The sequence below is a fragment of the Acartia tonsa genome, chromosome 3 (genome assembly GCF_053477335.1).
Source record: "Acartia tonsa isolate MP-2025a chromosome 3, ASM5347733v1, whole genome shotgun sequence".
NCBI lineage: Eukaryota > Metazoa > Arthropoda > Copepoda > Calanoida > Acartiidae > Acartia > Acartia tonsa.
The window spans coordinates 24758204-24784228 of NC_137262.1; the positions used below are offsets into that span (position 1 = coordinate 24758204).

The 26025-nt window shown below is 34.9% G+C and overlaps 3 protein-coding genes across 6 annotated transcripts in view; all 3 read right to left on the reverse strand.

Moving 5' to 3' along the window:
• Positions 1–9935, reverse strand: part of LOC145313713 (uncharacterized) — a 24177-nt gene extending 14242 nt beyond the window's left edge. Inside the window, exons 1-10 of the mRNA XM_080153262.1 lie at positions 9721–9935; positions 9131–9244; positions 7453–7536; positions 7100–7171; positions 6256–6383; positions 5589–5702; positions 3871–3948; positions 2286–2373; positions 1546–1645; positions 836–951 (exon numbers count right to left, since the gene is read on the reverse strand). Coding sequence (XP_080009388.1) covers positions 836–951; positions 1546–1645; positions 2286–2373; positions 3871–3948; positions 5589–5702; positions 6256–6383; positions 7100–7171; positions 7453–7536; positions 9131–9244; positions 9721–9891 — 1065 coding nt within the window. The 5' untranslated portion in view covers positions 9892–9935. The remainder of the gene's footprint in view (positions 1–835; positions 952–1545; positions 1646–2285; positions 2374–3870; positions 3949–5588; positions 5703–6255; positions 6384–7099; positions 7172–7452; positions 7537–9130; positions 9245–9720) is intronic.
• Positions 9905–22572, reverse strand: LOC145313715 (fidgetin-like protein 1). Of its 3 annotated transcripts, none has more exons than XM_080153268.1 (18): positions 22486–22572; positions 21738–21880; positions 21412–21530; positions 20685–20760; positions 20022–20144; positions 16337–16527; positions 15946–16036; positions 15415–15510; positions 15059–15115; positions 13813–14105; positions 13164–13276; positions 12680–12840; positions 12195–12379; positions 11946–12001; positions 11497–11617; positions 10905–11023; positions 10480–10618; positions 9905–10231 (listed from the first exon to the last, which is right to left on the reverse strand). In XM_080153268.1, exons 1-18 carry the CDS (start codon positions 22560–22562, stop codon positions 10112–10114), a joined length of 2280 nt encoding a protein of 759 aa, XP_080009394.1. In that variant the 5' UTR covers positions 22563–22572; the 3' UTR covers positions 9905–10111. The 3 variants fall into 3 exon arrangements, with proteins under 3 accessions (XP_080009394.1, XP_080009393.1, XP_080009392.1); XM_080153267.1 differs by having other exon boundaries at positions 15059–15139; XM_080153266.1 differs by having other exon boundaries at positions 15059–15142.
• LOC145313718 (peroxisome biogenesis factor 10-like) lies at positions 22565–25547 on the reverse strand. 2 transcript variants are annotated; one of them, XM_080153271.1, is made up of 8 exons: positions 25349–25547; positions 24988–25111; positions 24582–24719; positions 24197–24289; positions 24038–24126; positions 23722–23823; positions 23244–23329; positions 22565–23105 (listed from the first exon to the last, which is right to left on the reverse strand). In XM_080153271.1, the coding sequence occupies exons 1-8, from the start codon at positions 25420–25422 to the stop codon at positions 22969–22971; spliced, it is 843 nt and encodes a 280-aa protein (XP_080009397.1). In that variant the 5' UTR covers positions 25423–25547; the 3' UTR covers positions 22565–22968. The 2 variants fall into 2 exon arrangements, 1 of the variants encoding a protein (XP_080009397.1); XR_013877474.1 differs by having other exon boundaries at positions 22568–23105; positions 23244–23426; positions 25349–25500.
• Between the last annotated feature and the right edge of the window lie 478 nt (positions 25548–26025).

The following is a 26025-nucleotide window of genomic DNA, read 5'->3' on the forward strand; positions in this document are numbered from 1 at the left end:
GATATGCTGCAAATCAAAAACAAATTAATGGAAAAATGATTTTTTTGCACTTTTCTCTTCTTTTAAAGATTATTTCTGTTAATTAACAATTTTTTAAGGATTATGCATTAAGGGAGGGGGGGGGGGGGTGGAATTTTGTACACTTATATATATATATTATACATTTGGTCATAATTAAGAACAGTTTGACTTAATAAACGTATTTGACTAATCGGTAACACACAACTTTATAGAAAATACGCAAAAAAAATAACCACTTGTGTATCGCATTATTGTAATATTCCATATGCGGACATAGGTTTCCAAATTATTCTGTCAATAAATAGATCACATGAAAAAATTGTAATTTCTACTTCTTGGTCTGAAAAAGGGAGATAAAAATTTCAAGTTTTACCATGTGATCAAACCTTGGCGGACAATCTTTAATATTTATTCCAGCATGATCCGATAATAGTTATTTCTCGCATCGTATTAAAAACAGCTTTCCGCGGCTAAAAAAAACTGGTTTTAATCTTATGATTGTACATTTTCATATTCGTAGAAAGCTGGATATAATACGATGCTAGACATAGTTTTTACGTATGGATGAGAACCGGTTCTTATCAACCGGATTCGAATGAATACGATAAATAACTATTCTAATGCTTTTAGCAAAAAAAATGTAAATGGGATTAAAATCGATTGAGATTTGCCAAATTTAAAAATGTATGACCAACTGCCATCAGACAAACTTTTCAGGGCCACACAGATAACGAGAAAGTACTACATTTTTTTTTAATTGGTTAAAAGAGTTAAAGTCTTATCTTCTAATAAATGCATAGAAAAAAAAACTTACCGCGACTAGATAAAAAAGGCCAGATGGCCTTAACACATGAGTTTTTCCAAGATGTATGTTTATGAGAAGAGACAAATAATCTGGGTTGCTGTGATGCCAGTCATGTTTATAAAGGCCTGAAAGTAAAATTTCATTAAATAGATACCTAGATGTGCAATATTTAGCCTGATTTAATATGTTGATAATTAGCACAAATTGGACAAAGTGCAAAATATACAACCCGGAATAATGATTGTGGACTCTTTAGCATGTGATAAAGAACTTGGAGAATAGAGACCCAATATTTTCTGATGGAACTTTCGGCCATTGTAAGTATAATAAGAATAGTTTCATGAAACTCCTTTCGAAATGAAAAAAAAAAACGTTACTGTTTTTTTTTAAAGATATACGATTAACATATACCAATTAAATCACCTCAATATTAATAAAAACTAACAAAAAAAGAACCATTCTTCTAGCCATATTATAACTAATGTTAGAGTTTATTTTGTTAACTTACTTATATGGACAGACAGACATACAAATGACAGAATGCGGATGTTAGACTGATTAGGATCGGTAATATTCAAAGCCATAGAAAGCATTGATTTTTTTTCTAAATTGGTGTAACAAAGGCATTTAAAACCTAATAGATCTTCTGATTAAATGGAACATTTTTCCTCCCTACTTTCCAAACTAGTAAACATGTCCCTCAGAAACAGTAACAGTACCTAAAGCTAAAAGTCTCTTGAGGTGGTAAATACTTTCTGTGGTTGTATACATCCCAGCTTCAACCATACTTTTAAACTTATCGCTAAACTTTGTCATCAACTAAAATATAAAATAATCAATTATGTCAAATATGAAAATTGAAATATATATTATTAAAATCAATGTTTCCACTATTATAGTAAAACGCTATAGGTTAAATAACAGTATTTCCTTATCACAACGACTTGTGCCGACTCTCAATTGGGTCTTTGAAAATAAATCAATGGTGACGGGAATATTAAAACAGCCAAGTGGTAGAAAACAATTTGCTAGCAGACGAAAAAGGTAATTGACAGAGAGGGGGGGATAGTTATCTGTATTCTGTATATACATCTGATTTTCCACTACTATCAAATCCAAGGGCAAAAAATCCCATACACGTGAGTAGTTATGGGCAATGGTTTCATTTCAGGACAATCTAATTTTCAACTTTGCATTATGATCATATTACTTTTTAAAGTTTCCATGGTCACTACAAAAGCAAAATAGGAACAAATTATAGTCAACAAGCAAAAACTAAAATAATACTTGGGGGGGGGGGGGGGCAGATGGAAAGGTCGTCAGTTCTACTATGTGTTGCCCCTAACGACAGCTGAAAATCACGGATAGGTTTGTGCTTTTTTCGTTGTTAGTGTAAGCTTACAACACATGCCTGCCTAATATATGTTTATCAATACAAAAATAATACAAATCTGATTACCTTATCAGAAACAAGGATGTTAACATTTGTAAGTGTTATAGCAATTTTGGACAGATCCTCAGGCGTTGAACACATATCCAAAAGTTCCCTTTACAATTAACATATTTGTAAATAATGGTGTGTGTATTTCTTGCAAATCAAGGGGGAGGGGGAGTTTTGACACTTTTGCGTAAACTGGAGTATAGGCTTTGTTTTAGGAGTGAGAAGAGAGGTTATTTGGCAAAAAGTTTTGTGATGTAGTATCCTTATATTTAAAACATTTTGGATTTTGCCTCCAGGTTTAGGTGTTGCAGGCCTCCAGGTGGTCTCTTATTTTAGTTTTACCTTTCCAGATACCACCTGAAGGCCTGCAGCACCTAGACCTACAGGCGCGGCCAAATCCAAAACCTTTTTAATATACGTATACTACATCCCAAAATGAAATTTTTGCCAAATAACCTATCCTCTAACTCTTTAACAAAACAATGCTATACTCCCTGTTTACGCAAAAGTGTCAGAACCCCCCCTCCCCCTTACTATTACAAAGTACAGACATATTGTTTTCTTTTGGCTAATGGGAAAGGCTTGAAGTTAAGAAACTATAAAATAGAATACATTTTTAACAGTCTGATGTACATACACAATTTAAGGAAGCATTGAGGCTTTTTAACGTTGTTCTGTCTGATTATAGGCTATTGCAATAGTCAATATACTCCTTCATTCGATAACTCTTTAAATAATGAGCCTTAATCTAGGAGAACGCAATCTTAATCAGGGATAGGACAATGGACAATAAATAAATAATTAAATATACATCGCCAGGGTTTGCCCCACTGTAGATTAATTTAATTAGACCCAGTATAAATTAAAATTAATGGTTGAAATGTTTTAAACTACAAGCTTTGAACTAAGGGGGGGGGGGGTTTAATGCAACCATCTCGTAATCAATGTATAAATGGCACTTAGAATTCGAATTTCAATCTGAAATTTTGCATGAGGAACCCTTGGTAGGTCTATTTTCCCTAAATCGAATAAAAAGTTAGAAAAAGTAACGGCTGGCAGCTTAGCCGTTAAGCCGGTTTTTGGCTATTTTCAGGGCATATTCATCATTAATTACGGAGGAATCAACTTTTTGAATGATTGTTTTAAATCATTCGGTCTAAAAATGATACTCTTGGTATTTATAACTTCTACCAGCCTTTTTTAGTCGATTCTAGTGTTAAACAGCTGGTACTAGAAATTTCTAAAAAGTTTATTGGTGTTTTTATCGAAAATTTTGCCCTAAAAATAGCCCCAAAACAGCTAAACGTCTGAGCCGGCAGCCGATAGCCGTTACTTTTCCAACTTTTTAATCGATTTAGGGAAAATAGACCTACCAAGGGTTCCTCATGCAAAATTTCAGATCGAAATTCGAATTCTAAGTGCCATTTATACATTGATTACGAGATGGTTGCATTAAACCCCCCCCCCCCTTAATTTAAATTTAGCAAAAGTACCCAAAGTTTCTGCGCCAACGAATTAGATAAAATGGTTATAAAACTTTGGGTTTTTAACAGCCCAATGCCCAATCCCTCCCTAACTTAAATTGAGATTAATAGGTACTTACTCTATTCTTGGAACTATGGGTAGTAGTCCATACTTCCATGCATTTGATGGGGTTTCATTATCAACTGTATTTCTGGGCCTACAATAGGTTCATAATATTTCTAATCAAATTTACAACAAAAATAAATGTCACTGTCGCAGTAAAATAGAGAAATTCTTGTGATACATTTAGTAAATGTAATGTTAAAACAAGAACGTCTGTACATCCAGTGCAAAATTTAGTTTTCTACATCGTAAATAATCCCCCCTCCCCTTAATTTTAGATGACTCTCATATTAGAGGGGGAAGGGGTATAATAACCAGGGTTGTCATTTTGGGCGGGCGCTTTTGGGCAGGCGGTTTTGGGCCGCCCAGTATAAGGTCCTTTTGGGCAGTTTTGGGCACCCTCCTTTTAGGGGGAGAGAAAAAGGGGAGGGGGTTAAAAAAAGAAGGGGGGGGGGCGGGCCTATTTTTTAAGTGATATATATACTATAATACAAAGTATAACGATGTCAGTTTGTCTGTCTGTTTGTAGCGAAGGATCTCGCTAACCGCTGAACCGATCGGGTTCTCCTTTACAGGGTAGCTTCTCATAGGTACCGAAAAGGTTTATAACTATTTTCTTGGGGGGTTGGACACCCCAAACCCTCCCAAAAAATGAAAAATACCCCCCCCCAAAAAAAAAATTTCTTTTTAAAACTGAAATTAAAATAGTGGGGTCGACTACACCCCCCCCCCAAAAAAAAATTCCCCCCCATAATAATTTTTTTGTTTTTAATTTTTCTTTTTAATCTACAATACGAAAAATTGGTTTGATTAAACCTCTTGGGCAAAGCCCCTAGAGGCTAGGGGCGAAGCCGCAAGTTTATACAGGATGTGTGTCTGTTTGTTTGTGTGTCTATGTGTTTGTACCGAAGGATCTCGCTAACCGCTGAACCGATCGGGTTCTCCTTAACAGGGTAGCTTCTCATAGTTTCTGGGAAGGTTTATAACTATTTTGGAGGAGGGTATCACCACGCTCCTAAGAGAAATCGCCCCTAGAAAAAAATTACACTCCCCCAAAACTATTTTTTAAACTAAAAATAAAAATGAGGGAAGGAAACCCACCCCGCCCCCCCCCCCAAAAAAAAAAAATTTATTCCCCCCCCCCCAAAATTTTTTTTATACTTTTTCTTTTCAAATCTAATATACCTAATAATTGGATTATCAAATTTGACTCTCCCCTCCTAAAGTGCCCCTAGAGGCCTCTAGGGCCGTAGCCGCTAGTTAACTATATAAATTAGTACCTAAGCTTTTTTGTATCTAGAGAAGGATTTCGCTAACTGCTGAAACGATATGGTTCTCCTTTCCAGTGGAGCTTTTATAGGTCCTGAGATGGTTTTAGGCTATTTTGTATTCTTTTTATATGATTTTTACGACATTTGCCCAAAAAGGGTGCCCAAAACCACTTTTGGGCGCCCAAAACCCGCCCAAAACCCTTTTGGGCAATTGGGCTGCCCAATATCAAAAAAAGTGCCCAATTCGACAACCCTGATAATAACAGTATGTCTCCATCCCAAGGACCTTGTGCCGACTCTCAATTGGGTCTTTGAAATTAAATCATTAGTATCGGGAATATTAACACAGCTGAGTAGCAGAAAACAATTTGCAAGCAGACGAAAAAGGCCCTTGGAAAAGGGGGGCAGGTATATACATCTATACTATAGATCTGTTACTCTCATAGTTTTAAAAAAAGATTACCTTAACGCATTGGAGAGATATGAAATACTTGTAAAATCCATTTTGTCTGCATTGTGTTTCAGTTTTAGATAAAGCTTCACTTGTACGTCATCTGATAATGGAACTCCAAATTTCCTGGAAAATATTATACATTGCATACGGGCATAACACACAAAGATGAAATCTAAGAACCATATAATTAAAGGCCATAGACGCCCGAGGGGAGTTTAACCCCCTGAAACTTTGCAAATGCAATCCGTTTATCACCCTTTTAGATTTCTGATATCTCCAGAGAGAGAGAGGGAACAAGCCACTGTTTATTACACTAGTCTTCAAAGTTTTATAATAAAGTATTCTTATTTGTTGGCCAAACAACTTTGGGGACCTTTATTGGATTTTGATTGGTTGGTTTATTAAGTTGAGTGTCCAAACGTTTAACAACTTATTTTAATCTACAGAGGGGGGAATTTTGTGTATTAACATTGAGGATGTACATCAATTTATAGTCTATTGTCTTATCCCTTTAGATCCCTGGATATCTCTCCTGTTAATTCAGCTTCCATGCTCATGACAACTCTTCATTTTTTATGTATTTATGTGCATCATAATAAATTGATTACGTTGAAGTAGACCTAAATATCCCTAATCAAGTTTGACGTAATGAAGTACAGAGACCAAACAAACTTACCTAAGCATGAGAAGGCTGAAAGAGGCTTCTTCTAGAGTCATGTTGTCAATTGCTAGCTGAATATTTTCCACAAGGATAGGAAACTTGTCATGGTTCAGTAAATTTTTATTGTATTCCAATATTATTTCCTAAATACAAATAAGCATTTATAAAATGGTTTCAACTTCAGTATGACTGTTTTGATGCTAACATAAATGAGTTGATTAGCCATCCCATATTTCATTAAATAAAACGTTCCATTTAAAAATCAGCTCGATATCTTTAAAAATAAGCTCATAACTTAAAATTTTAGTGTTTGGGGGTGGGGGTCTTCTGCCCCACTAGCCCCTAGAGGGAAAGTCCCAAAATTAAATTTTCAAAATTTTACAAGTAGATCCAATCATATAAGAAAGCTTACAAAAAGAATTAGGTTGATAACTATAAAAACAGGCTCAAACGGCCAGGGCCAAAATTTGATACTGAATTTTCATTTCCTATAACTGTACAAACTCCCCCCCCCCCCCCTGTATCTTCCCAAAAACAGAATTTAAGCGAAATGGGATAACCTAATTAAATAAATCTTAGACAAAATTGTAAAAAAAATATTACAAAATTGTAAAAATCTACCAACCGTATTTGTAAAATCCACGAAATTCTAAACAACCTTTTTCTTAAGTAAACATCCTGAGGCTATTTTGTCCTGAGGCTATTTTGACCAAGATCCAATTAAATCACTTGTTGGTTACCTTTACCTTATTTCTGAATGTTTATTAGCAAAGAGAAACAGCGATGTAAGTCAAATTTCTACTGACAAAAAAACATACGAGATGAAGAGTAGTATTGCTTATAAAAAAAATAAACTTACCATGTTTTGAGAATGAAAATCAGTGGGCACATTAACAGAAATTTTCTGAATGGTATGAAATGTGGCCAGACTCTGAAATTAAAATGATCAATCTGTAAAACAAATTAAAACAATGCAGTGTCTGTCCGTCCATATATATCTTAAGATCTCAGAAACCGCTGAACTGATTGGGCTCTACTCTTCAGTGAAATATAGCTACTGGTCCTGTGATAGTTTTAAGCTATTTTCTTGTTGGTGGGACACCCAATCCTTCCCCTCCAAAAAAAAATCAATCGGATAATTCTATTATGTCCAAATATGGGAAATGTCTGCGCTATACAAAAATAAGTGTAAAAATACCTAGTAAAACAAACCTGAGCTAAATGTTGTGGTCTTGACTGTGGAACTTTGTCCAAAATATCAAATACTTCGTCAACAGTATTTGCCTCGGATATTTCCTAAAGTTAAATACAAATGAAACATTAGGGTAGCGTGGGGTATTTCCGGTAATTCAACTTTTTTTTTTTTTGGGGGGGGGGGGTACAGGTACAGTGTACACCCCCTTAAACTAATGAATATTAACATATATGTATATATAAATGCAAAATTTAGGTCATAGGCTTTCTAACGGTACAAGTCGCACACCGATAGGACAATTTTTGACTATTTTTTCCCAATTTGAAAAAATGTCGAATCGCAAAACAACTTTTTTTTCTTGCAAATTTTTTTTTTTAAATCATACTTTTTATTATATGATTATGTATTTTTAAGCTTTATACATATATTAGAGGCAATTGCCGATTTGCAGATCTTGGAAATTTTTGAAAAAAAAGTGATTATTTCCTAAAAAAATAATTTCAAAAATCCTGCCAGTTTTTGCAGCAGTTCTCAATACATTTTTTCTTGTGTTAAATTGGCTAGGATTGACCTAAAAGGGTGGTTAGTTAATGAGTCTAAAGATGCAGAATTACATGCCTGACAATAAACTCTAAATGATATAAGGTCTAACTCTAATATTTCAACACATTTTATGCAACAGGAATTTAGAAAAATACAAAGTCTTGAATATGTACTTTAAATCTTGGAGATAGAACCCATATCCTGTATTTTGTTTTTAAGGTTCTGCGAGATAAAAAATAATGAAGTGTTTCATCACTTCTGCAAGTAAACCCGTAAATAACAGATTTATAAGTCATAATAGTCAAGATGTCAGAAAATATAACATGGCTAAAATTTGCAATTTCTACCCTCTTCGTCCACAAAGGGGAGAGAAATTTTAAGTGATCACACATTGCAAGAATATTTGGAATACCCATTTCAGAAACATGAATATTAAGAAAATATGATATATAAGAATTAGTGATGAGAATCCGGATCCGGAATCCGGATCCGGAATCCGGATCCGGAATCCGCCCAATTTTCGGCCAATTTTGGAATCCGTATCCGGAATCCGTTTTTTATAGCGGATTCCGGATTCTAAATTGGTAGGCTAAAATTACCGTCTTGAGTTTTTTCTTACAACTCCCTCTTTTTGAAGGCAAAGATCACCCCCCCCCCCCCAACACACCACCTCCCCCCCCCCCATTTCTTCCCACATAAACCACTAAGTTGTTATACCAGCTGATAACACAGAGCTCTCATTGTCAGGCCAGCGATCACGTGATGAGCAATTCAATTTCTACATAACAAATTTTAATAATTACTAATGAGATGTAAATGTTTTAGTTATGCTGGAAGTCAACACTTTAAACAAATCAAGGCTTCAACCAAGTAACATAGTGATAAATTAACGAAAAAAGCTATCCCTCTGTGACGGACGGCCTTTTAAAATACTGCTAGAATCCGGAATCCGAATCCGGAATCCGCCAAAAATAAGAATCCGGAATCCGCAAGAATCCGTCACTTTTTTTGACGGATTCCTTAAGAATCCGGAATCCGAATCCGGCCCAAAAATTCGACGGATTCCCATCCCTAATAAGAATACTAAAGACCAACAGAACGCCATATTTGCAGAGTAGCTTTGTAACGGCAAAATAGCCTATTTATTGTCACCTGAATGATTGTATCTGTTGTATCTGGATACAGATAAGTTCTCAGGGATAATTCTTCGCTTTCAGAATCAAAAATTTCTTCAATATAAACCTCAGCAGCAGTGTTGTCTTTTACCTGAAAAAAAGGATGATAATATCCATAAAACTCACTGTTAGAGGGAAAATAAGGGGATCATGGAAAGAAGACAAAGTTGCGGGTTTCGTCGTATTTTCACAGTAACTTTAGATGGGTTATTTTATGTTAGATTAGGTTAAGAAAATGTTTATGATTGCCCTGCAGGGTTAGAGCAACCCGCAGGGGTTAAAAATAGGAGAAAACCTAATGTGAAAATATGACGAAATCCGCAACTTCGTTTTCTTACCATGATCCAAATAAGGCATGTAAAAGCAAAGTAAGAAGGTTGAGAATCGTTAGGCTGAAAACACAGAAAATTAAATGGGACATGTCATGTATTCAGAAAGACTTTGAAAATAAGAGGAGGATAGTTCAATTTAAGTAGTGACAGACTGGAACAGACATATGCTAAGAGATGCTGTACTACCTTCTTTAAAAAAATATAAAACATGTATGTAAGAATACTGGTCACATACCTTGCTGAAACCTCTAACAGACGTAACATTGAACATATTTGGTTTGGCAGAAACAGAGGAGGACAAAGACAAATCTCTGCTAGCCAATATTCTAGCCGCTGACATGTGGACATAGTTTTGGCGCGAAAATTTTGGAATCAACCGGAACAGGTTTGCACTGGACGACGACATTTTACTTAGTTCATTCTGAAATTCAATGCATATATCACTATTTCAATTTTAAAAATTGATTTTTACATATTAATAATGATGTTAATAATACTTAAATATAAAAGCGTAAACGGTTTTTTATCACAGAAATTTTGGTTTGTCAAATATTACAAGAACATATATTTTACACATATATGTTAATTTTTAGATAAAGAAATATTATAGCAAAGTTAAAAAGCCATTATTTTCCTGCACCAAATTTTTCATTCCAATCTTCATACATCTGAAGGTCTTTGTCTGAAACGGATGCCTTGACTTGTCTCAGGGCATCCAGCAGATCCTGCTTGTTGATTGGCCGTACCTGGAATTAGGGTCTAGATGTTGAAAGTTCTGGAAACATAATTAAGTGAAAATTAAATAATCTCTTTTAAATTACATGGTGGTTTATGATTGGCTGAATAGTTAGAGGAAAGTTTTCTCTATGAATATGTTACTATTGGTTACCTTAAATAACTTGATCATAAATAAAAACGGAAAATCATCTTAGCCTGTTTTCAACTAGTAAAACAAATGTTTTATTCTGTTCCAGACGCATTTCTATTTCTATACCTGTTCAACATCCATATTCTCAATGAGGCTGAGGTCCATGGACCTGATAGGACCCATAGCAGCTTCCCTGCAAAGGTTGGCCATATCTGCGCCGGAATACCCATCAGATTTGCTCACTATTTCCGTGACGTCTTCTTTGCTAAATAAAGATAAAAACTACAAATTTATATCATCAAAATAATCTTAGTGTACTTTATAAAATATTAGCCGCTGCTAGAGGCCTCTAGCATATTGTTTTTGGAAGGGGAAGGGGTATTTTTCCAGGGCGATTTCAAAGGAACAAATTTTTGGAGACCATTGTTTGTTTAGATTCTGAGTGCCATGCAAATAACGAGAAAGCAATATTTTTTTTTTAATTGGCGGGAGAAGTGTAAACTAAACACCTTTCGTCAAAAAAAGGTATTGTAAAAAATTGTCTATGTGACCTGAGATCATTCTTTTCTTTGCCAAGTAGATTTTGTATAATCTGAAGTCTAGCCTCTGCCTCTGGCAGGGGAATTAGAAGCCTCTTTACTAATCTTCTCCTAGCTGCTTCATCCAATTCCTAAAAAATATCTACTATAAATGACAAAGTCTAAACAATTCGTCAATCGTACTAAATTGAATTATGTGTAACATAAAAAGACTGATTGAATATTATTGTACATCTAGGTTTATAACTCTATTATTATTTGTTCTTTAATACTGGAGCCACCCAACAATAGTAAAATATCCAAAGGTATAGTTGCATGAAGTGCATTTCAGAAAACTGATTTCAAGAAAATTTACGAATAAACCATTAAACATATATAATTTTTTATTACAAGAAATAACTAAAAATAAGACATGATATTTTTAAAACTACATGGTAGAAAATTGAAACTCTTTCAAATAAATGCCCTACAAATGTAATTTAAACCGTTGGACAGGAAAAAATATGCAGCTCACTATATTCAAGATTAAATTCATTTCATGCAACTACTTCTTTACAAGTAATGTACAATTAGCAATTACAAAACACATGTACAAAGTGTCTACCTGTGGCCTATTTGTAGCTCCAACAATGAGAATTCTCTCCGCGCCATCAGTTCCGGCTCCATCCAGCTGCACCAGAAATTCTGTTTTCATCCGTCTGCTCGATTCATGCTCACTTTCAGATCTACATAGTAAAAAATATTTTTTTCTTCAAATTGAAGCTTTAATAGTGTCCGTCCGACCAACACGCATACCTGTGATCGTTTGTTTAGGCATGTAAATTTATTCCTATAATTTTAAAACCTAGCATGAGGACTCCTGTAACATAACGGTACAATTTTGAAAGCCTAGCAACTATATAATAAAGTAAGCCTGGGATCCATTTCAACTTAAATCTTTTTTTTTTTTTTTTTTTAAGTGGTAGGTAAAACTAGAACGAATTGACAAAATATCTTAAGTGAAGCATCTCTAGGTATATATTTTACCTACTTTCAATTATCAATTAATTTTACCTTGCACTCAAAAGTGAATCTATCTCGTCAATGAATATAACCGAAGGTTGATGGACCTAAAAACAATTAAGTATTATTCGGATCTAATATTTTCCTATGTATTTCACGATTTTAAAACCAATAAAAAAATTGTAGATAACTTGTCCACACTTACAAATGCATTCAGGATACATTTTTGTTGGCAGGTGCCTTAATTTTGCATTTTCATATCAACACGGAAATATACCAGACTCAATTAGAATGATTTACCTTAGCTACAGCAAACAAGGCCCTGACCATCTTTTCTCCCTCGCCTACCCACTTGCTGGTCAGACTGCTGGCGGAGATGGAGAAGAAGGTGGACTTGCTCTGGCATGCGATACACTTGCCAATCAGTGTCTTGCCTGTGCCTGGCGGTCCAAACAACAGCAGGCCCTTTGGTGGACCTCGTAGGCCTAACAAGTTGATTTATTAAGTAATTTCTTAACAACATTTCATTTCAATTCAATTAAATATTCTAATCATTAAATTAGGATGGGGAGGGGATGGGAAAGAGTGACAGATAGAGAGACAAAAAGAGAGTTAGAAAGTCAGAGAGATAGATAGAGAGATAGGGGGTGTTATATAAGGAAGAGTAGAGATGGAGAACTTTCATTAGAGGGGTAGAGAGATATAAAATATTCAAGAGAGAGAAGACACAGAATCAGAAAGTCACTCAAAGAAAAGTCACCTTACCCAAAATTAAAACTGTTTACCTGTAAAGATATCAGGCCGCAGCATGGGTAGGACAACAATCTCCTTGACACATTTCTTCTGGAAGTGAAGGCCAGCTATGTCATTCCAGTCCACTGGGGCTCCGTTGTCCATTATCTCGTTCATTATCAATTCTATCATCTTCTGATCAATATTCTTGTACCTTAACATTTAAGAGATTTTTTACATACTGATATATATTATTTATAATTTAGGGGGAGGGGGGCTGTATTATTTACTAGACTGTTATCAGAGATAGATTTGTAATTAATTCATGCGTGTCTCTTGTTTTTAATCCTATTAGCTAGCGGCTACTTCCCTAGAGGCCACTTAAGGCTATAAACCTTCTCACGATCTATGAGAAGCTACACTAAAAGGAGAATAATTCAATTGCGGTTCAGTGGTTAGATAGATCCTTCGGTACACAGACAAAGACAGCCTGTTACTTATATATGAAGATAAAAATAATACAAATGTTCTATATACCTGGGATCAAGAAGTTCAGGATTTTCCTCGCTATTTGACTGCTGCTGAAAGCTGTTAGGATTTGCTGCGGCTGCCATAACTCTGTTCATATTCACCTGCTCTGGCTGCTCCTCCTAATAAATTTAAATACATTTCCAGTATCGCTTCGGAACCGATTAATATCCTGTGGATTAGAACCGGTTCTCACCAATACGAAAAAAACTATATCTAGCATCGTATTATATCCAGTTTTCTACAAATATAAAGCTAGTTTTAATCTCATAATTGTACATTTTATTACCGCAAAAAGCTGTTTATGATACGATGCGATAAATAACTTTTGTGTATTTTTAATAAGGAAAGAAGGGGGAAGTAATTGGCACCTGAACCACTTTTTGAAACTCAACCTAGAACGACACTCAGCCCAAATCGGATTTGAAATTTTCCAGGTAAAAAAATTACAGACATTTTTTAATTTGACCATTGTAATATCTCCAATTAGCCTAAAAAATTAGTGAATAAGTAGGTACCTATAAGATGGAATAAAACAAGCAAAAAAGGTAGTCTAAACAATTTAAAATGGAATTCTTATGCGCTCTATTCACTTATATCTGGAATTGAATTAAATGCTCTGTGTTGTTCCTTAATGAGAAAGAATGTGTATGTTTACCTGTTTGACAGGAGGTTTGAATCCAGAAGCAGGGCCTGGCCTAGTACCCAAGCACTTCTTAACTCCACCGTAAGATGCAAAATTAATCTCGTTACTACCTCCCCCTCCTTGATAGTTTCTGGACAATCCTCCTCCAACCGCCCTAGGCCCTCCACTCCCCCCACCACGCTTGTTTCTGTTTTGTTGATCTATGAATAGTTGTTCGTGCGCTGTTTTGAACGTGTTCAGATGGCTGGGTTTCGATCCACCATTGTTGCCTCCTCTCTGATTTGTGGAAACATTACTATTGGAACCTTGAAATTAACAAGAAAATGTATTTAATTAACCCCTATTAATAAACGTATAAATAGAATTTAGTATCGAACAAAATTATAAAAACTGCTAGGAAGAGAGACTGAAATATAGGTACCTGTTTATTTACCTTCTAAAATTTGAAATAAGATGATCAAATTTAAATCTATTAATTTGTATAGACATAAAAGGGGGAAGGCGGTTAGTTACAAAAGTATCTGATCCGACTCCCCCATTTTTATAGTACTAGCTGCTACGCCCCTAGTCTCTATGGGCTAGAAAAATAGCTTAAAACCTTATCATGACTTAAATCTGAAAATTAAATGGAGTTGTTTTTGTTGTAGCCATGATTCTCTGAAGTTAGGACTCAGATGCACACGGAGACTGGAAGTGAGAATCCTTTGGCAAATCTTAGATTGGTAAGCTTCGCGCACATCTGATTGTATTCTATGTTACATTACAAGCTGACCCGCAATTCTCGTGGAAGCTACTCAATTATTACATCACCCTGGCCTAGTGTGTTGGCAGGTGTTCCATATTAGGCCACCCTAATTAATGGCACTCTCATACGAGGAGCATGGATGAGGGAAAGCATGGTTAGAGCTGCTTGATTTGTAGAATCCTAACTTCCTACAAATCTCCCCCCTTACAACCCTAGGGCATCTTAGGGAAGGTTGCGTGATCATAATCTGACAAATTGCGAATGTATTTGTCAACCAAGTGCAAAGTCTATGTGGGGACTTGAACTCAGTTCCTTCCAACCATAGCGTAGTGCGTTAACCACTACACTATGGGACACCCCATCGTCACAGGAGTTATGTAAAGCTTACCTAAAAAGGAGAACTCAATCGGTTCAGTAATAATTCAGATCTTAAGATTCAGACTGAAAGCCTTTACTACTTTATAAATTAAGATGGAAGGTGTCTCGCATTTACGCAGTACTAACAAAGTTTACCTGACTGCTGGTTCCAAGTGGAGGAAGGTTTATTTTGTGCACCACCACCACGACCAACTGTGAAAACAGGTTTATTTACACCTGCTATAATCAAGGAAAACTTACTTGTAAGTTTTAATATTATGCCAACATTTTATTCTTTGCTAAATAAAAGTGGTAATTTCAATAAAAACCTGTTTTGTATTAAAACTTTGAAATTATATGAACAAATCAATCAATCTTTGGGACCAAATATCAGCATCTGAAATAGACGTAACCTTGATTTTTTCGGATTAATCTAATATTTTTAAATGCCTTGGATTTTAATCCATGTTTTGTTTAATTTCAAACTCAAAGTTGTAAATATTCCATGAGACCTGAAGGTTCATTTATATTTTGACTCACTGAACCTCTTATCTTGCTGAGAAAACTTGAAGTATTAGGAGGGTTTGCGACAAAACCACCGCCTCTTCCTGAAATGTAAAAAAATACTATACCCCTGTAGTCATCTATGTGGAGGGGGAGGGGGGGGGGGGAAGAAAAGAAAAAAATGTTTTGGGAGAAAAGAAAAAAATGATTTTTTTTGGGGTCACTTTTTTCTTAGGGGCGATTTCTCATGGGAGATATACTTTTCAAGGACCAATGATAAGATACACTGTAAAGGCGAAACATATCAGTTACGCGGTTAGTGAGATCCTTTGGTACAAACAGATATATTCTGTGGGCAAGTGGTAAGGTAGCTAGCTTCCAGTTTTAAGGGTAGGGTGAAAATTGAAATCACATTGATTATTGTTGAGGCAAAATTTCCTTCACATCCTATGGTTATTGGTTGTACCTTATCCTATCAGACCACTATACCTTGTAAACATAAAACTGTCCACGACTCCACATGAGAAAATATTTTTTACCTGTATTACTGTTTGTGAAGGATGACTTGGCACCTCTGCCTGCTGGTTGGCCTCTGGAGCTGTTGGCTGTAAAATCATTCTGGTTAGGCAACTAAACAAAAATAGGTAAGAACACTAATTCTGTATACATGGCCTACATGCACATCTTTATCTGGCATATCAAAACACAAACATATCAAAAATAAGGTACAGGGTTGCCCAGTAGGGCATCGCAGATATAGGCAAAGTAAGTGTAAGGCATGAATAGAAAATACGCTTCCGCCCACATCTTAATTTTTTTCAAAATGAAAGAAGGGGGATTTTTGTTCTCTCTTGGCACTCTGGGGTAAAGCACCAAAAATATTTAATTTCTGTAAAATTAAATTCATTTAGGCCTATAAATAACGTTTACCTGTTTGTTGAAAAGTGGCTTAGAGCTATTATTAACAGCAGCAGAACCATTCTTCATGTCACTAAAATCTTCATCATCCTCAATAATGATATCTTCAGCACACAAATCAAATTCAGGACTCTCTTGGTCAGATGGAACATTAATAACCTTATTCTGGACACTTAGTGATGATGTCCATTTTGAGGCGGACCCTAATAAAATAAAAGAGAAATATCATCATTGCCTTTTAGTTCTCGGCAGAACGTAGGCCATGCACAATGGTTCTCCAATCTTCCTTTTTTTGGGCACGTTTTGAGGCATTGCTGAAAGATGGAATTTTCTTTTCTTTCAGTTCACTTAAGAGTTCCCTCCTCCAGGTTGTTTTTGGTCTACCTGGTTTCCTCTTTCCTACGTGGGGGTTCCAAGTCAAGGCTTGATTGGTTATATCATCATGCCCTTTCCTTAGAGTGTGCCCCAGCCATCTCCATTTTCTCTGTTTTATTGTCAGTTTAATGTCTGACATATCACTGCGCTCTAGAAGCTCAGCATTTGTGATCTTATTTGGCCAAAAGATCTTGTGGATTCTCCTTAGACATTTATTGACATATGTCTGTAGCTTGGAGACCACTGCTGTGTTTAGGAACCAAGTTTCAGCCCCATACAGCAAAACAGAGAGAACATTTGACTTGAACAGTCTTAACTTGGTCTTTATGGAGATGTTGTTGGAATTCCAAATTTTGTTCAGGCTGGCAAAGGCTGTCCTAGATTTGTTAATTCTAGCTTTAACATCTGTTAAAGTGCCTCCAGCTTCATCAATTTTACTTCCAAGATACTCAAAACAATCTACATCCTCAAGAATTTGGTCTCCAATAGTAATTGGTTCTTGGGAATTTGCATTTAATCTGAGTATTTTGGTTTTAGAAACATTTATTTCTAGTCCAACTTTCTTGGAAGTTTCAGCTATCCTGTTAGTCCTTCTTTGCATTTGACTTCTATTGCTTGTTAACAAAGCAATATCATCAGCAAAGTCCAGATCTCCTAAATATTTGGGATTGCCAAATAGCTCCCAACGAATGCCATCATTACTTTCACAGTTCTTCATGATCCAGTCAATGGCAAGGAGGAAAAGGAAGGGAGAAAGAAGGCATCCTTGTCTGACGCCTGTTACAATCTCAAAAAAGGTTGATAGTTTACCTTTATACATTACATTTCCACCTCCTTTATGATAGATAGCTTTAATGATATTGATTATCTTTTCTGGAATGCCATAGTGTCGGCAGATTTTCCAGAGAGATCTTCTGTCTAAAGAATCAAATGCTTTTTTGTAGTCAATGAAGTTTACAAAAAGCTCAGAGTTCCATTCCTTGGATTGCTCTATGATGATTCTTAGAGAGGTTATCTGATCAATAGTGGAACGGTTTGGTCTAAATCCAGCCTGATTAGGTCTTAGCTTTTCATTAACCTTCTTCTTTATTCTATTAAGAAGAATCTTACTTAGGATACGGCCAGGTACTGAAAGGAGCATTATCCCTCTGTAGTTTCCACATTGGGTCAAGTCTCCTTTTTTGGCTAGTATTGAGATATGTCCATTCTTCCAGTCCTCTGGGCATAACTCATCATTCCATATCTTTGTGATCAGAGGTAGGAATGCCTCAGCAGATGTATCTAGGTCTGCTTTTATGACCTCAGCTGGGATGTTATCAGGTCCAGCGGCCTTGTTATTTTTCAAACTTTTAATGGCCTCCTTGATTTCCAATAGATTTGGCGCTCGACAGTCAATGTCAAGTGCATCTGAGGGTGGAATCTCAGTTTCTTCCTCTGGAACTGGAAGATTCAGCAGTTCAGTGAAGTGCTCTGCCCATCTATTTAGAATATCTTCATCAGTTTTAAGGAGTGAACCATCCTTGTCCCTGATGTGTGATCCTGATTTGTGTACTTTACCTGCAATGCTCTTAGTAATCTCATAGACATCTTTCATTCTATTTTGATTAAAAGCATTTTCTGCTTGCATAGCAAGGTTTTCCAAGTGTTCTTTTTTGTCAATTCTGACACTTCTTTGGATTTCCCTGCTGAGCATCTTATACAGGTCTTTATCTTCTGGAGAGTTTCTGGAGAGTGTCTTTTGTCTTACCTCTCTTCTTTGATCCATGAGATCAATGGATCTTTGAGTGATCCACGGCTTTTGGTAAGCCTTTTTAAAACCTAATTTTTCTTGGCTAGTATCATTATAAACTTTTTTAATACCTTGCCAAATATCTTCAACTCCATCATCCTCTTGAAGAGTCAACAACTCAAATCTGTTCTTTAGAGTGAGCTTAAACTCTTGTAGCTTTTCAGAGTTTTGAAGGGTTGTTAAATTATACTTTTTCCTGGGGTTAGGCTTTGTGTCCTGTTTTTTAAATCTAAGCCGAACTTTAGAAGATAGAAGATAATGGTCTGAATTAACATCAGGTCCTCTTTCAACCCTGACATCAAGGAGAGAACCTTTAAAACGTCTAGATATACAGATGTGATCTATCTGATTAAAGGTTCTTTGATCTGGTGATCTCCAGGTGGCAGTATGAATCTTCTTGTGTTTAAAGATGGTTCCACCAATGACAAGTTTGTTTTCAGTACAAAAACTTACAAGTCTATCACCATTGTCATTATCCTTGCCATTACTTAAGCCTAGGCCATATCTGCCCATGACTTCTTCTAGATTCTCATTATTACTCCCCACTTGAGCATTGAAATCACCTAGGAGCATGGTCAGGTCCTTTTCTTTATGACCATTCTTAAATACAGAGTCAAGCTGGTCATAAAATTCGTTTTTGACCTCTGTATCTGCTTGTTCTGTAGGAGCATATGCTACTATTATTCTCAGATTGATGTTTTTATCTGAGGATTTGAAGAAAGCCTCCATGATTCTTGGACCATGGGGTTGCCAACTGATCATGGCCTGCTCTGCTTGCTTGGTCAGCATAAGAGCCACCCCTTGGTTATGTCCTAGATCCTCATTCATATGGCCTGAGTAAAGTATTTTCAAGCCAGAATGATGTTTAAACTCTCCATTATTTGTCCACCTTGATTCGGTGATAGCCAGGATATCAACCTTGGCTTTAAGCATTTCTCGGCAAATGTTTTCTGTCTGGCCTGACTGAAACATTGTCCGAACATTCCAGGTGCAAATTTTTGCTGGTCTGCGGGAATTCAGAATCATCCGCCTGACTGGTCCTTTAGCGGTTTCCCAGCCAAACATCATATTGTTGTTTCCAACCTCTACTTCGTTCCCGAGCCAAAAGTTAAATTGGTCTTTACTTTGTGCAGATTGAACGTGAGCAGGTTTTTTCTAGGGAAGGATTGTTAGCCCCACCCAAACCCCCTGAACTGGGGGAAGTGACCAGAATTCAGTCTGGCATCTACCCTAGGACCTTTCCAGCACAGTAGGACTCTTCTGGTGTAGCTCCTAGGATCATTGATGCACGGTGCAGGATGGACGGCGTGCACGTAACTGGTCTCCCATCCCAAAAGAGAAATATAACTTTCTTGTTTTCATAGAAAAAAAAAATGTCTATAATACGATGAAAAAAAAAAAAAAAAAAAAAAAAAAAAAAAATTCAATACTTTTGTTTTTAAATGCAAATAATAGTAGGAAATATGAGTAAAATCCCAATTCCAGTGTCAAAATTATAGAATTATAATGGATTAGGATCATTATAATAAGAACCTGTTTTCTTAGTTTCTGCACTATTTGTGAATTTCTTTGTATTGGTAGCAACACCCTTGGTTGGTCTTGTCATTGTAGACGTTGTTAGACTTGCGAAGGAAGGCGGTGGCTTAGGCTGAGAACCTTAATTTTTATTTTTATTTTCTTAGGTATACCTGATAACCTGATAATTAGGTTACCAGATTCTTAGGTATAAGATTCATCCTTAAATAAATTGTAACAGTATGTCTGTATGTATGAAGGTCTCGCTACGCACTGAACTCATAAGATTCTCCTTTACAGTAAAGGTTCTTAAGTCTGAGGAAGGTTTGAAACTATTTTGGGGGAGGTTCTTAATCTTCAAATCTCCCACGAGAAATTCTCCCTGGAAAATAAATCCTCCCCAATTTTTTTTTGACTAAAATTGTAAGTTGAGTGTCGAATTACCGCACCCATCCCCTTAATTAAAAGATGTTTGGATTTTTCTCTGCAGATTAATTCATGTAACTTTGGCAATTTGGATCATATGTTTGTGTTTAAATGAACAAGAGGATATTGGTTGAACTTGGTTTATATGAAATATGAAAAAGAGAATACCTACCTAGGTAGGTTAAAAATTATGGAACAATGAATCTTTAGGTAATACAATCCTAACGATTTTATAAATTCTAGGTAGGTACTTACCTGATTTAGATTGAAGTATAGATTTAAGGACCATATCCTTTTGGACTGGAATATTCCGCTTCTTCTTGTACAATTCCTAAAATTAAATAAAGATAGGAAAGAGTCTTAATCATGTAACTACAATATAAAATAATAATGTAAGTAAGTCCGAAATCTAATATCAACGTTGGTTATGTACAGACAAACACAGAGTGATTACCTAGGGGTTATGGAGAATGAGCAAAATGTACAAAGATAACAGACTTGTTAAATGCTGAACATTTTAAGATGGACATCTGCCATAATCCCATTATCTACTCAACAAGTCCTCAGATCCAATCCAGCACTAAATATGGCTAATCTAGAAGGGGCGTCGTAGCTGAGTGATAGTGCACTCAATTACGGCGGTAAGAGTTCGAGTTAAAATCCCAGTGTAATACATTCACGCAACTTGCCCTTGGTTGTGTAAGAAGGAAGACTGTTGAGTAGTTTGGATAAGTCACGCGCATAATATTAGTACATCCCTTTAAACAACGTCAATCTTTACGGTGACTTAATTTTGTACACTTGCCATACTCGGCGAGAGTGAGAAATAAAAAGTAGTTTCCATGAGACAACAATATACTTGAACGTGAAGCTCGAGCTGGTCCTGGTAGCTATACAAAAGTGTCTTCTCTTACTCCATGACTAATTAGGTCTAAACACTAAGAAACTATGGGAAAACAAGTATGGCTAATAGATGAATAACCTTAAACATAAGATGATCAGGTGTTATAGAGGATGTCCACTGTGCAGATTTATTCTTGTACTGAGCATCTGGGTGGATACAAAAATCCGCGTAATTGTTGGCTCCATCTTCAGAATCAACTAAAAGATAAACAACTCATGTATTATCGTCCCTTTAATTAGTAACAGGAATAACTGTCAGACAAACAAACATTGACAAATAAAGAGTAACAATACATTTAAAATTAATTTTTTTAAAGCCTAAAAAATATCTTAGTACGATTTTTTTTGCTTATCTTTAAAATATTTATTAATTTGTCCATCATTGACTTATCACTGATTCCTTACCTAAATTCGCATTCTCTTTGATAATCTTCTGAATCTGAACGTAGCCTAATTGTGCATTCCATTTGTTCTCCTTCATATTTTTGGTAAGCTGGGTGATCAATTGACGGTTGCACTGGATTTCATCCCGTACTTTCTTCTCTTTCCTATATCATTTTTTTTGTTAAACTGAAAGAATTAACTGTTAATAAAAGAAAAAACTGTGTTACATACTTGCGAGTGTGTATGGAATTGTAAAATAGTGCAATTTTCTATTGAAATACTACCGGCAGCGCCACTTACTTTTTTGAGCTCTGTATTTAAATGATAAGTTAAGAAAAAACTAGTTATAAAGTTAGAAATCTTTCTCAATCCAATATAAAAGGAAAAAGTCTACTTTAACATTTCCATAAGGGAAGAAAATAGCTTAAAACCATAACTAGGCATAAATATAAAAATCAAATAGTCTTAAACCATTCCGTAACCAATATGATGCTTTCCAATCGGTTCAGTAGTTTTGGAAATCTTATCAGTCAATATCAGTCATAAAATCATAAATATAAAAAAAAAGTAAACAAAAGTTAATTTTTCATTCTTGTTAAAGTTTTCTCTAATCAAAATAAAAGAGTAAAGAAAATAATTAAAACCCGCCAACCGTCCTCTCTTATATTTCCTAGCTGCTTAAGACAGAAAATCTACAAATCAAATTGCGGAGAATGTATGCTTTATCTCACAAAAACACAAGAACCTACAGTTATAAATCAAATCTTACCTACACTTATCTCTTTTTCTTAATGTTATTTTGTACATCTCCTCTGCAAGATTCTCTTTGTTACTAGAAGATGCCATTTTACATCTGGAAGTACAACAATACCTAGTGATCTACTTTTACAAACAATTATACATATTTATAGTTATTTAAAATAATTATAATTTAACTTTTAAAAATATCATATTTTTCTATAAAATTGAAAGGGCTAATCTTACAATTTAGTACCTATATATATATATATATAAAATGCACAATAAAATGTCTTTTGAAACAGTACAAAAATCACAGTGAGTTCACATAAATAGATAGCACCAATATCATATTAATAAAAGCATCAAATTTGAGCATACTAGTTACAATAATAATTTTATAAATTATTTTTGTTTTATTAAATACATTTTTTTTAAATCTTTGGCTCACTTACAGTTGAAGTGAATTCGCCATAAGAAATTGAGTTTTTGACTTTTTTTTTATTACAATAAATTACAAATTCTGTAAAGGAATTATTTTGTTTGGAATAATTCTAGTTCTACAAAGCGGACAATCTCCAGAAATTGTGGCAGTTTCTAACAGGCAGGTCCAACAGCCAAGATGACCGCAAAATGTAGCGGCTGCGCATCCTTGATAAAATAATTTTAGACCATTAGTAACCACCAACAAATTGCTGACTATATAGTAAATAATAAATTAATTTTATAGTAAGAGGACAAAAAGATTTTTGAATTCGATAGGACTAGTGCTTCAGGACTAAATTTTACCTCTAGTTCCCACGGTTTCTAGGCAGACAGCACAAGTATAACTTGAATTTAATCCACTCTTTTCAACAGACAATGTTGGGTTATCACTAAAGTATTGATTTGATTTAGCATTGAGTTCAGTGGTAAGTTGCTTAAAGATCTGTGGTAAGAAGGTTCTAGTCTATCCACAGGACGTACAAAAATCTGAATAGAATTCCTTGTATGTCTAACTGATAGGTTACATTCATTAAAGCGGATGGAAGTAAGACATCTACCATTCTCAAACAATGATTAGGTAATAAAGAGAAAGGTCCGGTTAGCATTGGTAGGATATTTACTAGTTTAAATAAGTTCTTGGCCTTGTCAACCCTTAGTTTAATCTCATCCTTGTACAACTTATATACGCTAATCAATGCATCACAAACATGACTCATGAGTTTCCTGAAGAGATGTTTTCTCAGTCAAAAATGTTCAAAATAAACAATTAAAAACTATATACCTCTCATTCAGCTGTTGACTAGTTTTTCTGGCTAGATAAAATCTGTATAAATGAATAGCTAGGTTCACAACCAGGTTTATGCTTGCAATGTATCCAAGAACTCTGAAAAATATGAGATTGTGATTGCAAAAAAATTAAGAATAACATAAATAATAAGGGGCGGAGCCTATCTACACCTAATAAACATATATGTAAGTATTAAAATCCTTAATGTATAAGTTAATGTTTCAGTTTACACTGCCAATATGACAAGAATACTAGAAAACTAAAGATTTTTTCGCCCAGAGAACACTATGTAAATGTTGAACATATATACCTAAATGCTTTTCTGTTGGCTGGATCAATGTTGGATGTTTTGACATACTGAATTCCAGTAAGTCTTTTGGTTATTTCAAAATATAATCCCTGAAAAATAATCTTAATTGGGGTATTAAATAAATAAATTAAGATAAAATAACAATAAACTACGATGAACCTGGAAATAGAATATGCAGGTGTGGAGGTTCTCCAGAAGGGTGACAGCTTGTTTCAAAGTTTCTACTTGGCCGCTCGTTTCTGGCTTTGCAGTCTAAATTCAAATATTTTTCAGTTTAGTTGATGGGTTTAAATCAACAATGTTTGAAGCAATTAGGAGTAGTAGGGTTTCATTAAGATCTCACGAAACACTAAACCGATTGAGAAGCTTAAAATGGGTTCAGATTTATGTTAATTTTAGATTTATTTTTAATTCTTAAAATTTAGGTCTTACGTTGTTTTTTTATCGATTTATTCGTACCCACCCTTCCTTATCCTTTAAATACAAAGCCCATTGATGCTAAAGGCGTAGCTAGTAAAAAAATGAATAAATAATAAAAGGATACCTGGAGCTTTTCAAGCCAAAATTTGAAAATATTTGGACCGAATGACTTGAGTAAGATTGTGAAAAATCTAGACAATTTAGATGGAAGTTGAATATTGTTTGTACATTGTATCACGCCAGTATACTCTTCACCTAGCGTCTAAAAAGTTTTTAAAAAAATAAATTCAACAGAAAAACCATTTAAATAATTAAGGTTTCAGGGGTGTCTGTATAATTGTATTTTCCAACCTAGTGTGGAATTTCTTTATTTACTAGGTAAAAATATGGAATATTTTCTTATTTTGAATACACCCATGCAAGGCAAGGGTTTGTTGTCTGCTTGATACAATATATAGATAACTACAATATTTAATTTAATGTTTATACTTATGTAAAATACAAATTTAAAAAAAAACGCTAAATCTAACCTGAAAATCCGATAGTGTAGTGAGCGAATAATAGGTAAACTTGACGATAGAATCAACCCATCTTTCTTTAGCTAACCAGGCGGGGGCTCCAAAGAAGTCTTTGCCAAGATAGGTAACTGAACTTCTAAAACAACATTTTTAATCCTTAAGCGATATTAATGACTGTAATTTTCTAGGTATTATTTTTTCATTATTATTTGTTAATTTGAACCAGTCGCAACTCATTTCCTATAAAAAAAAAGTTAGGTCCTTCTACCAAAGGTTTGGTTGTCATCTTACACATAAAACCCCCAGAGGTAATTTGGGTAAATCTAATATTAAGAAGCCAAAAAACAAGATTAGATTTTAGGCTAGTTAAGACCTTAATCTATCAGAATATTCCTCGTCTTTCTGTGAAGCTCTTAAAATTTCTCCAATAGGTTTCCGTCGGTTCATTATTATGAAAAGCTGAAATCAGAACAATATCAAAACAGAATAGGTATATGACTTATATAGGAATTGAATTTAAAAACATCACAACTTTTGATTATCTAATTTTAGTAATGTTTATGTAATCAGCTGATTGTGTAATAGTGCGCAACAATTTGTGTATGCCGCGCTTAAATTTAAATATGCGATGGTCGTCTTTCTTATCTTTAATTGCATCATATAAGGTTTTAATTCATGCTAGCCAAAAATATAAGGATTTTAAAGAAAAGTATGACAACATTTGTGTTAAGTAACATAGCAAATAAACACGGACAAGAGAATTTGAAGAGCAGATGTCCAGTCAGCAATAAAAAAAGATTTCATAAAACTGATAATCAGGAACCTTTTCCTTACCATTTAATATATTTGTAGCATGTCATACAAAACAACGGTCCAAGTAAATTATAGTATACTTATTAGAGTATGGAATCTTCACACAAAAAAATACAGCCGCTTAATTTGCCTGACAGAAGCGAAAACCTAGCGGGCTGATGGTTATTTTTAAGTATTGAGAAGTGCCGCGCTGCTTCAATGATACTGGAAAATTGAGAAAAATAAGTTCATAGAACA